This window comes from Melopsittacus undulatus, chromosome 3 (genome assembly GCF_012275295.1).
Source record: "Melopsittacus undulatus isolate bMelUnd1 chromosome 3, bMelUnd1.mat.Z, whole genome shotgun sequence".
NCBI lineage: Eukaryota > Metazoa > Chordata > Aves > Psittaciformes > Psittaculidae > Melopsittacus > Melopsittacus undulatus.
The window spans coordinates 32,337,151-32,352,000 of NC_047529.1; the positions used below are offsets into that span (position 1 = coordinate 32,337,151).

At 36.0% G+C, this 14,850-nt stretch overlaps 1 protein-coding gene across 1 annotated transcript in view; it reads left to right on the top strand.

Moving 5' to 3' along the window:
- The window catches only part of PXDN (peroxidasin), an 81,780-nt gene that overhangs the window by 49,752 nt on the left and 17,178 nt on the right, over nucleotides 1-14,850 (top strand). The window contains exons 9-16 of the mRNA XM_005153329.3: nucleotides 516-685; nucleotides 1,596-1,868; nucleotides 3,060-3,176; nucleotides 4,283-4,441; nucleotides 6,802-6,914; nucleotides 7,870-8,026; nucleotides 11,557-11,665; nucleotides 12,098-12,255. Of these exons, the coding sequence (XP_005153386.3) occupies nucleotides 516-685; nucleotides 1,596-1,868; nucleotides 3,060-3,176; nucleotides 4,283-4,441; nucleotides 6,802-6,914; nucleotides 7,870-8,026; nucleotides 11,557-11,665; nucleotides 12,098-12,255 (1,256 nt within the window). The remainder of the gene's footprint in view (nucleotides 1-515; nucleotides 686-1,595; nucleotides 1,869-3,059; nucleotides 3,177-4,282; nucleotides 4,442-6,801; nucleotides 6,915-7,869; nucleotides 8,027-11,556; nucleotides 11,666-12,097; nucleotides 12,256-14,850) is intronic.

Sequence of the window (14,850 nt, forward strand, 5' to 3'; positions counted from 1 at the left end):
TGTTCTTAGATAATGTCACACAAATGCATCCATAATGTAGCCTGAAGACCTGATCTTAACTCACATTTCAAGCCAGTACAAATTATAATCAGGTTCATTAGTGCTCCTTGAGTAGTCCGGACAGAAGCTGGCACAAAGATGATTTTATTGCAAGTAACCCCTCTCCTAGTAGAAAGCATCTTGAGTGTTGAACTTATATGATATGCTTCATGTGCAAACATTTTAAATTGGTTTGGCAGTTAGAACTTTTTTTCCTGTAAGTTTTTACTCATTAAAGTGTTTTGGTTTTTCATTTTGAAGGTGTAGTGCTTGCAGAGGCAAAATTGGTTGATTTTTTTTGTCTTCTCTTTAGGAGAAAGCTAAAAGTTCTGTTATTTACTTAACACAGTAAAACTCTTCTCCCCTCCCACTCCCCTTCGGATTATTTTGGGTAATATATTTTGGGTTTCATTATTTGGCAGTTTTCTGTGCTTGTGATTTAAATGTTTAACTCCAGCAGATTCTTTTCCTCACAGTAATGAGCTCAGTATGAAAGAAGATTCCCGTCTAAACTTGCTAGATGATGGTACGTTAATGATTCAGAATACTAAAGAAACAGACCAAGGCATTTACCAGTGCATGGCAAAAAATGTGGCTGGAGAAGTGAAAACTCAGGAAGTTACTCTTCGATACTTTGAGTCACCAGGTAAAGAACACCAAATCTGAATTTTGCATTCAGATAGAGAATTGTTTTCATAATAAGATTTCTGAAAATAAGATGCCTTGGCTTTTGTATGTTCTTGACATATGTATTTTTGTACTTGGGCATCTTAAGAACTAGATCATTAAGTTATATCCCCAGAACAAAAATCGGCCAGTTAATATGTTTATTGTACTATGTGATTCTGATGGTAGTCTCGTAGGCTCTCTATTTAAGGCTTATGAAAAGAAGCTGTTACAACATTGCTCAGTACAATAGTGTTCTCTGTGGATACCTGAAAACCACAAGCTTCCAAACAGGCCACTCATGGAAGCTTTGACACATGCTGTGCAGCCATCCTTATTAAGGAACTTCTTAGCCTGTATCTCTGTGTTGCCAGGTCTTTGTGTTTGCAAGTACTAAATTCCTCTCCAGGATGTAATGTTTTTAAATTCTGGACTTGGCTGTGAGAAAATTTTGTTTTGACACTCAGCTTCAAGTAAACTTAAAATGTCACTGCAAAGCACACACATAGTTGGGAAAAGGTACTAAAATATAGCTTAATCAGTTTGTGTTTCTATTCATTTATGACAAATTTTAGCCTGTTTTCTCGGTCTCAGTGCTTGTGCCTCTGAGGAGACCTTTATGAAGATCGGCAAATGAGAAGGAAATGTTTGAACTTTGTTTTAATGGCAGTCAAGGAAAGAAACATCAGAGCTTATATTTCTTATCTACTGATATTTATAACTGTCTGCCTCTAGATTAGGTTTAAAGTGAGGCAGATTTTGCACTAAGATTAGAAGTATGCTGGAACAGAACTATTAAAAACCTCTAGATTTCCCAGAGTATTGCAGTATCCATATAAATTACCTATGTGAGCCGAAAGTCATATTTAGGCATTGCTTTTTCCTCACAGCCAGGCCAAGTTTTGTGATTCACCCTCAAAACACTGAAGTGCTGGTTGGAGAGAGCGTTACCTTGGAGTGCAGTGCAACCGGGCACCCTCAGCCACGAATTACCTGGACCAAAGCAGACAGAACCCCTTTGCCAGTTGACCCTCGCATCACCATCACCCCATCAGGAGGACTTTACATACAAAATGTGAAGCAGGAGGACAGCGGCGAGTACACCTGTTTTGCAACAAACAGCATAGATAATATCCATGCAACTGCATACATCATAGTCCAAGGTAACTTTAAACTAAGAGTGACAAGCTATAAAATATATTAGGAACAGTATATTACTTTGAACTGTGTGGTTTTGTCTGTTTTTCTGAATTGTCAGAGCTGAACTAAAACCATGAAAGTTTTCGTTTTACTTACAAGATTCTAGTGTAACCTGTAGGAAAGTTGCTATACATTTTACTCTAAGGTATTATATACTAATTCTCTGAAAGTTAAAATCCGTTGATTATTCTCAGAAGTTAATCATTGCTGTTTTGAAATATTTATTTCTTATTATGATTTGTTTGCTTGTAGGAATAAACGTACAATGTCAAATTTATAGGGGATTACATTTTTTCTGTAGCCTATGTGTTAGCATAGGTTTTCTGCAAAACAAAAGTCAAAGTACTGTAACTTACTGTGATTGCAATAATTTTGGTACTGTATGTCAATAATATGAATATAAAATGTTCAAGAACAATCTATAAAAAGCCTCATATATATATATATGGAGAATATTTTTACTTCAAATGTTTTTGTGCTGAAACTTGCATTTACAAAGCATTTTGAAGAAACTTTTAAATTTCTTTCTGTTCTCATGTTAAGCTCTCTAGTTGGCAAACACTTCAGGTTGCAAATACTTTGTTAATGAGTTCTGTTTTTTAAAGCTATACAGAACAACTTGTCCTTGTGGTTTTGTTTATTCATTATCCACCAACTGGATGATTATGTTTTGAGAGCTGAACAAATTACATCTTACACTGATAGTGCCATGATGTTACTGCAGAGATTGGCCCAAGCTTCTACTCACTGCTTTCCTTCTGTGTAAAGAAGAAAACAAGGAGCTCAGGATGGCTTTGACTGGACTGCATTTTCCTCACAATTTAGCCTAAGATTGTTTGAGAGAAGAAGGCATTTTTAATCCAATCTATATTTGACTTTACAAGTCTTACTATACCTCTTACTTTGGACCTGTGGCAGTAGATCCCAGATGTCTTTGCTGGCACCAGGGCCAGGTTGTGAGGTGTTTCTCCTGCAGTGATGGCTACCTTAACTCTGCCGTATAAGGGCCACAATATAAAACTGTCCCGTTAGTGTCTCTTTTCCTACTGATATGAGCTATTCAAGTCATGCAGGAATAATTTCATCATTTCAGACAGTTATGCATTTTTTAATTTGGGGTTTGTTTTGGTTTATCCTGTTTATTTTCTCTTTAGCTCTACCTAAGTTTACTGTCACTCCACAAGACAAAACAGTGATTGAGGGACAGACTGTTGACTTCCCTTGTGAAGCACAAGGCTATCCCCAGCCTGTTATTGCCTGGACTAAAGGAGGTAAGCATGTTCTATTTTCACTTTTAAACTAATAAAATGGTATTTGTTTAGATCCATGTATTTGCTTAGATGCTTCAGTCTCTGAAGGAAACATGGCTCATCTCTTTCTGCTTTAGCTAGAAAGGAAACTGTGTCCCACAGAAGCTAGCTGCCCAAGCATTTTTCAATACTCATTAAAGAAAAGCCATTAAAATATGTCTCCATAATAGATTCCCAATAATGTTTAAGAAATATGGGACAAATTACATGTGGCAGTACCTATTGCAGCTAGTTTACTACAGAGGAAATAGAGATGACTGTCATTAACTGGAAATCTGAAATTAGGTACAGCCCAACTTGTAACTGACATCAGTATAACTGCATTTCTGTCACTTAATGCACATTGAGAGAAGCACTGGTATACACTTTGCTTATAGTTTTATCAGGCAGTGGCAATAAAGGCATTAAACAAGGTCCAGTGGGAAGAAATAATGTAGTGGGTGTTTAACAAGTAAGTAAATAACCCAGTTGAATTAAATGATCCTCTAGCAGGCAAAACAACTCTTAGGAAATTCTAAAATGTGGTAGATAAAGCAGATTTTTAAGAAACATATGATCATTGTGATGCTGATAATGTCGCTGTTACTCCCTCTTAAAAAGATTGCTCCAATCAAATTAAATGTCCAGAAAGGAAGAATAGGGTACAGACACTGATGTGCCTTTTATTTAATTTTTATTATATTCCTTTTTTTTAGGGCTATATGTATTTTTTATGGATTCTCTGTATGGCTTAGGCAGATATGATGAATTGTGTCTTACTCACATGTGAAATGAACAGTAATACCTACTGATGTTCTTATGATGCCTTCTCTTTTGGATGCTTTATCATGCTACTTAAATGAAAATATTTCTACCGCAAAGAAAAATAAAGTTCAGGTTTATGATTGCGTGCTTATGCATGTTTTGTTTGCTTGATGTGTTTATCTTCTGAGAAGTAAAGGTTTCAAACTTTTTTTTAATGATATTCCAGTTTTCTCCAATGCTTCATCAAATATATAATCTTCTGGATTTCCCTTTTTCTGACGCAAAGGTACTTTGTTCTGCACTGCTGCTCCTTTGTGTTTCAGGAGGCCAGTTGTCTGTTGACAGAAGACACTTAGTCCTATCCTCTGGAACCCTAAGGATTTCCAGGGTTGCTCTGCATGACCAGGGACAGTATGAATGCCAAGCTGTTAACATTATTGGGTCTCAACGAATTGTCGTATACCTGACTGTACAGCCTAGAGGTATGTTGTCCATGAAAGCTGCTGCTGAGGAAAATAAAAAAAGTAATGTAAAAAGAATTAAATAAAAAAAATAATATAATCTGGAGTAGTTTATCTTTGCTTAGAAGTAAAAACGCTTTTGAAACAGAGCTTGACTAGTGCTTGGGTTTTCCTTCAGGACTTTTACTGCATTTTCACAATTATTCCAAGTTGCTGGTTTTGAATTTTAAGGTGTCTTATTAGTTTATATAAATTGAGCATGTAGGACAGTGTGCCCTGATAGACTTTATTCATAAAGTCACTTGGAGACCACATAAGCTTACAACTAAACATGGCCTTTTTTGATAAAAGCTTGTTAGCATGAGGCTGTCTTTTGTAATTTAAAAAAAACTTGCTGTTCAAAGTGCTGCTAACATTTAACATTTCTCATTGGTATTTCTGAGCATATCTATTTTTAGGTTCCAAGTATTTTTTAATAAATTATATGTATGGATACTTATCAGTATTTGTACAGAGTATCATTCCTTTAGAACAGTCTGTCTTCTATAAAAGAGGTTTAACTGATTTACTCCTTTTTATAAAGAACGGAGGTTTGCTTTGTGGATGACAGTATTCCTATGCTTGGGAAAATAGTTTGCTTTGCAAAGACCAGTTGCTTATAAGACTCTGTGCTGTTGAATAAATAGGGTAAGTCTCATATTTTTTTGATGTCCAGAAGCGGAACACTTCATTTGACAACAGCAGAATGACCTTCACAATCAAAAGTCATTTCCTATACTTAAAATCAGCAGACACAGGAAAAAAAACCCCACAACCCACTCCATTTATCTTGTGCTTTTCTTTAACTAAATTTTAAGTAAGCTAATTCTAGGATTAATTAGAATCATATTAATATGTTTAGTTTCGTTTAGTTAAGTAATTTGATATTTAACTAAATTCAGAGAGATTAAACATTTAATTCAAAGTATTTCTTGTTGATGACCTCATTTAAATGTTATTTTAGTGAAAGCAGCTCAAAGATCTTCTTGGGCTTAGTGGCTGGTCAGAAAGAAATTCTATCGATTTTTCTTAAATAAGAATACGAGGAGCCTGATTTGTCAAAATTGATGTGTATTATATTTTGGTTTTTTTTCACCTATATGAAGTTGTTGACTAAAATTCCATCTAACAAAACTCAGTTTTATAAAGTTTTATAGCCTTGCAATTGTGTTAAACTTCACTGATTTTAAGAAAATTATTTTTGTGTGACCCAGGTTGCAACATACAGTCACTAAATAATAGTAAATACAAGATTGAAGGCTGTAATGCAGCTTGAAATTGGAGCTCTCCATGTATTCACTGCCATGCTATTTTCAGTTGTGCAAGAAGAGAAAATTCTTTTTCTTTTGGGCTTCTAACAAATGGACTGTACATCTCAGGAATGGTCACTGGTCACTGTGGCTAAATCTGTATTAATTGATATGGATTCATGTTTCAGTTCTGTTTGGTGGCATGATATTACTCACATCCACAGGACCCAAGCTTCCCAGTGCTGGATGTCTGCCTCTGAATGCCTTATTTGAAATGATTTCTGGTTCTTGGCAGCCATTTGTGTACAAACAATTTAATATCAGGGCCACATTCAGTTGGTAGTGTAAATGTACACTGTGTGGCCAAATACATCTCTGTAAAAGCACAGCCCTCCCGCAACCCCCCCGAATACCAATACTTTACAGCAGAAATACAATTTTTAATATCTTTATGAGAAGCACATGCAAATTTATGATGATATTTGAGTGCTGCATGTCAATCTGGATTTGAAGGATTAAAAAATGCATTAATTTTCTTCACACTGATAACTGTGTCCTTAAAATCAGAGGTGATATTTTTGACATGCTAATGCCTAGGGCTTACTGTCAGGACGATAGGCGCTCTGTGAAGTCTTAGCACCTCAGCAAGTTGGGCTGGGGGAATCACAGTTGAATGACTTGTGGAAACTTGCTTTTATCATCTAAGAAATCTCTGTTGTTGTCGCTTAAAAATTAAAACTTGAAAAACTTACAGAAGTTGATGGGATATTCATTCTGGTGATTTTACTCAGATTTTCCTATTCATGGAAATACTTTTAGAGCTTTTAAATTGTGGAACTTAAATGGTTTGGGCAAAAAGTGTTTTGGCTAGTTTCGTTTGAAGTTGAGTTGTTAAAAATCACTCTAAAGAAGACTTCGGGTCTAAAGAATTTTATCTGTAAGACAAACTTCTAAGCAACTACAAAGTTGCAGACAGAATAGGATTATAGGTTCAGGAATGTTGGCTGAAAAAAATCAACAGTGTTTACCTCTTTTTAGGTCATCTTTTGTACAAGTTGTATTTCATACTTTGTCAATGTACCTTTTTTTCAGTGACGCCTGTATTTGCCAGCATTCCCAGTGACATGACAGTGGAGGTTGGCACAAATGTGCAGATCCCGTGCAGTGCTCAAGGAGAGCCAGAGCCAGTAATTACATGGAATAAGGTACTAGGCATTTGTTCAGCTGTTGCAGAAATGCAATGGCATTTCCATCTTTTCATAACGAGCTTTTTAAAGTACACACTGTCAAATTATTGCTTGCTCTGGTGTCTGAAAGCATTACCTGTTGTTTGATCAGCAAATCTTCTTTTAACACAGAGCATGTATATCTATATACCAAACTTGAATTTTATATATGTGTACGTGTGTGTATATATATCGTTATGCAAGTCATTAAATAGACAAGCTAAAATTCGTAATGTCAGCCTTAAAAGGCCTATGTATTTTAGTGGCAGTTCTGTGTGAATAGCCTCTTAATACTTTTGCACTTTCAACTACATCATAGATATAAAGCAATGAAAACACTGTACTGCTGAGCCTTTTTAAACTATTAGGTTGACACTTCAACCAGGACATGTTTTAGTGACTCTTTCATAACCTGTCTGTGGCTTTTGATTTCCATTGGTGCAATAATCGTTATATCAAACTGTTAGAGTTATTAGCAGAGTTAATAGGTTACTGATATTGATCTTCCTGATTATTTTATCTTCAATTAATGAGCATTGGAAAATGTACTTTAGTATACCTTAAACAGCTTCTGAATACATTGTACATGAAGAATTGATACATATAAATGTTCTCAAGAGGTGCTATCTTATTTTTGGGTCTTAAATTTTATGTCGTGAGGACCTATAACTGCTAAAGTACTTTGATTTGCAATAATGAATGCTTTTAAAAGTGAATAAATACAGTGTACAATTTAGAAGTACATGCAACTCCTGTCAACAACGTGTGAGTTTTTAATGTAAGTTTACATAAATCTACTTGAAGATTATCTTGGCATACAAAATAGAAATATAAAAAAAAAAACTCTGTAAAAATAAAAGAGAAAAAGATTGCAAAAATTCAGGTTTGAAGACAAAGAGTATTTAGAATAACAAGTCATTATGCTCTGCTGCAGGATGGAGTGCAGGTAACTGAGAGTGGCAAATTTCATGTTAGTCCAGAGGGATTTCTTACCATTCGTGATGTTGGAACAGCTGATGAAGGTCGATATGAATGTGTTGCCCGGAATACCATAGGATACTCCTCTGTTAGTATGGTGCTTACTGTTAATGGTAAGGTGTATGAATCAGAGGTATGAGTTAGATTATTAGTTGCAAAAAAAGTTAATAAAATATTAAAGTTTTTCTTTTGTTCATGTTTCAGTTTTTCTCCCACACTCCTCTTTTTTTGTTTTTTTTTTTTTCCTTTGCTTTTCTTTTTTCTTCATTTTAATTCAGGCAGCTATCTGCACAGATGTAAGATAGGAATATGTCAGCCACAATGTCTCTATGAGTTAAGCTTCAAAACAATGCTTTGGGCTCCAGTTAGTCATACTACTTTCCTCTTGAAATATTATCTGAACCTGTTAGACTTTGCTAGTCAAATGCACAACCTAATCTTTAGGGATAACTTGACAAAAGGCCTTGCGTCATCTTTAAAGGGGCACATACAGTACTTGATTGAAAATTAGACTGCAAACATTGTAAAAGAGTTCAGGAAAGTCATAATGAATGTAAGAAGCTAAAGGAGAAAACATAAAGAAAAGGAGAATATTTGAGTTTATTACAATTATTTGAATGTAATAATTAAAAATAATAGTTACTAATCATTAATATGTAATAATTTGTAATAAAGCAGCCAGATGCTAAGGATTGACACTAATGCTTTTCTGACTCACTGAGTAAAACTGTTGATTTTTCAGACTCATTTTCAAAAGGAAACTCTGTAATTTTGTTGTTGTTGTCTTTCAGTAGGAAATATGACACAGTCTGAAACTGTAAATGATGTTTCTCAGATGCCAGAAACTGTTCCCTATGGTTGCTGTTAAAGTGAAGCTCTCAGAGGAGCAAAGACGTACTGACAATTGCTATCTTGATAGTATCAATAATGGTATTAGCCAGAAATGCCTAGAAACTTGCTTGTCAATATTTCTTGTCAATATTAACTTTTAAACAAAGTTAATGTGTTATGAATGTTCCTAATGAGTACAAATCGGGGTAACGGGTTGGAACTTAAACAGCAGAGGTTTAGACTGGATATAAGGAAGAAATTCTTTACTGTTAGGGTGGTGAGGTACTGGAATCGGTTGCCCAGGGAGGTAGTGAATGCTCCATCCCTGGCAGTGTTCAAGACCAGGTTGGATGAAGCCTTGGGTGATATGGTTTAGTGTGAGGTGTCCCTGCCCACGGCAGGGGGGTTGGAACTAGATGATCTTGAGGTCCTTTCCAATCCTAACTATTCTATGATTCTATGAAATCTTTTCCTAAAATTGAGATGGAATAAAGGCAATTGTATAGAAGCTGGTGGGAAGGTCTTGCTGGCCACATTTTATAATATTTTGAAGATGCTTTTTTTATATAATTTCCTTCTGTCCTTTTCCATAGTTTTGTAAAAGTGTCTGGATTGAGTGCAAGGTGGGATATATATGGATTCCATTTTCATTGCTTAGAAAAAATTGTCATTTTGCTCCCCCTGCCCTGCTTCACAAAATCATGTGAAAGGTTTACAGGGAGCTTTAACTTTTAATATTTATCCATTTAAAAAGAGAACTTTCAGCAGCAAATAGTCTATAAACAAAAATTAAGTACAGTACAGTTAATATCTGACCACGTTTCTCTTCACTAGGGACTGCAGTGGTAGGACAAGTGGTAATGAGTTCAAAGAAGAGATTTAGGTTGGGTACAAGGAATAAATTTAGTGTGAGAGAGGTGAGGAATTGGAACAGGTTGCCCAAGAGGTTGTGAATGCTCCATTCTCAAAACAAGACCAGATCGGATGGACCTTTGAGCAACTTGGGTCTAGTGAAAGCAGTCCCTGCAGGGGGGTGGAACTAGATGATCTTAAGGCCCTTTCCAGCCCTTACAGTTCTGTGATTTCTTTGACCAAGATTTATGATTCGGACCAGGTGTACCATTAATCAGAATCATAGCTCTGCAAACATGTATCTAAAATGAGCACTGAGATTACATCTATTGTAGACAGCAATAGGGAAGGTGACCAGCCCCCGGATTTTACAGTCTGCAATGTTGCAGTGTTAAGATGGTTCATGGCACACAAGCATTGCCTGAAACAATTGAGTAACAAACCTGTAAATTTTGCTTTCCCTTAAAATAAGTAGCTTACCTGATAGTTTCTGTAATGTTGCTATGAAACAGAAAGTAAGGAGGACAGAAGGTAATTAGGACACATCAGGAGCTACCACTTTAGGCACTATGGAAAGGGTCAGCTGTTTCTGGATGGTGGGAGAATGTTGTCAGTAGTGCAAGACAGCTGGCCTCAGGGAAGAGAAAGGGGCTTCAGCTACAGCTGTAGAGTGCCAGGAGCTGTTTTACTTGACAGTATAGGTGGTTAAGTTTGATTACCCAGGTCTGGACTCTGAAACTCATACAGACATAGCCTAAGCTGCTCATTATGAAAAAATGATGAAATATTGCCTAGGAAAAAAATAAAAAAGGAAGTAATGAAAAACTTGCAAACAACATTTTTTATGTCAGCTGATTTTGTACATCTGCTGATTTTATTCCAGTGTATTTGCTTTGGACTTGTTCCCTACTTTACCCTTCTTCCTGTGTGGCTTCTCCAATCTAAACACACTCTGGAAACTGTTAGTTGTTGCCTCTGGATCTGGTAGTTCTTGGTTTAGACTAAAAGGAAGGTTATTAGCCCTAGATAGGTTGTACAAACATCCAGCAGCAACTGAGTAGTGCATAAAAAAGCAGTTGAATGGGCCTATGCATTACTGAATTTCCAGTGTTATGCAGTCGTTAAATAGCTTATAAGCATGTGATTGTAAATGTAGCATTAAAAAGCTAGATAATTTTGAAGTAGAAAACAAAGTAGTGATCAAAATAAATACTTTTTTTCTAGCCCTTTAAAATTAATGTGTGTTGCTTACTAGACTAAGCTCAGGAGCAGAGCAATGTTAATTTACTCTAGCTGTTCAGGAATATATAAAATTCTGTGGGTTTTTTTTAAATTGAGAGGTTTTGGGGATTTTTTTTTTATTTGTGAAATGTCTTCAAATTTATGCAATGCATGTGTTCTAAAAGGCAAACCAAGACTGTCAGTGTGTTCCACTTGTAACACATTTCTGTAAACCTTTTAAATTCTTACATTGAATTCAGTACTAATTGAAAGCAATGATTTCAACAGGAATACTTGCATTGATTTCAGCGTATATAGGTCAGGCTTTTGGTATCAATGCCCGAAGGCTGGTAGCACACCACACCAGAAAAAACCCTGAATAATTAACTTTTTCTTAGGTAATTTCTACTTGAAATTCTCAGACTAATTAGTGGACAGTTAAACATTGTGTGTACTTATCTTAATTTTGTTTTAGAATTATAAGCAATCAGATTTATAAGCTTATATTAACCTCTGTTATAAATTTTATGTTATAAATGTTATAAATTTTTATGTACAGTGATATTCTTTATAAAAATCCAAAACTGATAAGAATTTTATATTTGGACGAGCTAATGCTTAAAGAACAGGAGTTTACTTTGTACAACTGAAATGATGTCGTGTCTAGACTCTTTTATAGAAATATCTTTTTGTGTGTGTGGTCATTTTTACCATAACATATGGATTCCTCTTTCTGTAGTCCCTAATGTCAGCCGAAATGGAGATCCTTTTGTGCAGACATCGATTGTGGAAGCAATTGCAACTGTTGACAGAGCAATAAATTCAACACGTACACATCTGTTTGACAGGTAACCCCTTCCCTTATTTTTATATTGAGAAGTCAAAATAAATTTTGTATATACTAGAAGTAGTGGAAGATTTATTAAGCAAGAAGCCATTTTATTATTTTAACGACATTGTTAACATCTGGTTAGTTCTGGGAATACTAACAGTTTAACATGTGAAGACTCCTATTTAAACGCTCCTGTTGAGACTTCTATTCACTGCAGCAGTTTTTCTGCTGAGATAATCTTTATTAAAATGCTACTAAATGTTTAGTTGCTGCTGTGTTTAATGTTCTATTACTTAATTTAATATTTTTTTTGTTTGCATTCCATTTTGAGATGAGTAATCAAGGTATGTACTAATCCCCTTGCTGAACATTTACACAATTTATGTAGCATTATTATTTTATAACAACTCCTGTGTACACTTACTATTTTTTTCTAATTATTCATCAGTCGTCCTCGTTCTCCAAATGATTTGTTGGCCCTATTTCGATACCCAAGGGATCCATACACTGTTGAGCAAGCAAGAGCTGGGGAAATATTTGAAAGGACATTGCAGCTTATTCAAGATCATGTACAAGATGGTCTAATGGTTGACTTGAATGGAACAAGTCAGTATTCTCTTGTTATTTTTCTGTGCTGAAGTGTATTTGCCTTCTTAAGTCATTACACTGTTTTCAGAATCTGGGTACCAACTGCAGAACCATAACATTGAATTAAGTGGTGTATTTGAATTTGCAAAACTTTACCAAATGTATGTGCATGTTTGTCCAATTCAGTCCTTGGTTTGCACATTACTGCACTGTGGTGTAACTAAGTTTGTTTGAGCACTCTGAGATTTTTTTTATCTCACATTGACATATTAGGGAAAAAAAACATGTTCAGATTCTTCTACTGGTCACCCAGCCTTTTGGAAAGCACAACCAGAGTTTGTGCCTGCAGTGCAAGGGGTAAATAAGGGTCTGAGACTGTTTATGGCAACCTCCACTCTGCTCAGAAAGCAATCCAATCTAATCCATAGATTAGACATTGCATCCCACCTGAACTTCTAAACAGAGAAGCTGAATATTTTGTTTTAAATTGGTAATGAATGAAGGCCATTCTACCCAAAACATTCATGGCTGAGTTTTGCTAAAAACTTGATTTCAGAAATGTGGGTGGCAACCAGGACAACCACAAATATTTATGTAAAGACTGCATGAATAATAATCATAAGGCAAGAACACCATCATGACTGAAGATGATTTTAACAGGAGTGTTATTATAAAGAAAATATGTTTTCTGGGTGTAGTTTTAGAATGAAACTGCCCTAGTAGCCAGCACATTATAATATGTAATCGGTAGTATCTTTTAAAAGTGTATTTTGCTCCATTACTCAGTGGCGCTTACTGGGTTTGCTCTGTGGTTTGCTTTTCTTTTTCCTGGTCTGTAGCATTCTGTAAAATAATTTACATCTGTCTACAAGAACAGGTTAGTTCTGACTAATGCAAGCAGTAGGTTCTCTAATATCTTTGCTTTGACTGAGGAATATCTTTGCTTTGAGGCTGAGAAAAAACACAGATCACTTGACTGAGCACAGGTTCTGTCCCAGCTAAGCAGATCTGAGCAATCCAGTCGCTTTGAAGGTGGTTTGTTTGAAATTGCCCTGCATTGTAGAAATTGGAAGAGAGCCGATGTGTTTTGCACACATTTGTATTGTTGACTGTAGATGAAGGTCAGAGTCTTTGCAGGCACGCTGGACTGAGCTCTGGACTACAAGGAACATTTCCTAATTGTCTGCAAATAGACTGCACCAGCTTCTTGCAGTAATGGCATTCAGTTCATATTCTTAAGTAGATAATAGTGGGAACACAAGACCAGTGTACACTCACACATTTCCTTTTTGTCTTCTGCCTTTATTCTGCTTGTTTGATTTTATTCTTGACTGCAAGCTTTCCAGATCAAGACCCATTGTGAATGATGACCCCTAGTTAGCTAAAAATACAACTGCATTGCCAAATATTTCACTTCTGGGCTCTCTCCTGGATCCTGGAACCTCACTCATCCACACTGTATATCCATTAATCACACTCAAGGTGTGCCTATGCCTTGGGTCAGCAGGGCCCATTTGAAGTGAATCTCCCACTTGTCCCCACTTACTGTGCTTTGGTGTGAGCTGTGGTATGATCTTAAACAGTGTAGGTTCTTTTCAAATTAAGTGAAAATGTGGTGCAGGGCAGCATTTAGTCCAGGGATACAAACCAAAACTTTTCGAAAGGAAGCCTGTTCCTGTTGCACAGTGGACACAGTAGGGATATCTTTCACAGCATCAAAAATTTCAATCTGCAGACACATTTCTGTTGATTTGAACAAGTTGATAATGTAGATATAGCTGAAATTAATGACTTTTTTGTTTTTCCCTGAAATGGAGCCCAAGTGTTTCTAGGAAAAAAATCACTTTTACAGTGTCTCCTAATAAGCAACACGGACAAGGCGCAGCCTGGATGTTCTGCTATTTGCAATCACCCAGCACAGTACTAGGATACCTTATGGTCTTCAGTCCTTTCATATGCTGTCATACCACAGCAGAGATTATGTAACACATAGCCTTAGTTAGAAATTATAAAAACATAATTCTAATGAGCTGCAGTATATATTTTGTGCTATTCATTAGGACTGTAGTGATAGGACATGGGGTAATGGGTTAAAACTTAAACAGGGGAAGTTTAGATTGGATATAAGGAAGAAATTCTTTACTGTGAGGGTGGTGAGGTACTGGAATGGGTTGCCCAGGGAAGTTGTGAATGCTCCACACCTGGCGGTGCTCAAGGCCAGGTTAGACAGAGCTTTGGGTGACATGGTTTAGTGTGAGGTGTCCCTGCCTATGAAAGGGGGATTGCAAGTAGATGATCTTAAGGTCCTTTGCAACCCTAACTATTCTATGATTCTATATTATTTTTTTATGAACTGATAAAATACAGGAAAACAGTAAGTGTTGTAGTCCCAGAGATGAATGGTGTGGATTGCAGAGGAAACCTATGCCAGATTTTAAATGAGCACCAGTTCTCTTTAGAAACTAGTCCTGGATAATGTGAATGAGAGTTATACCACACCACTTGTCCTGGAGATTGCCTGGTTACGTTGCCTGTGGTTATTTTCTACTGTAGGTTTTTCTTTTTTTATATATATTTTTTATGAATATATATTTTACAAATCTCTGTTTCTTA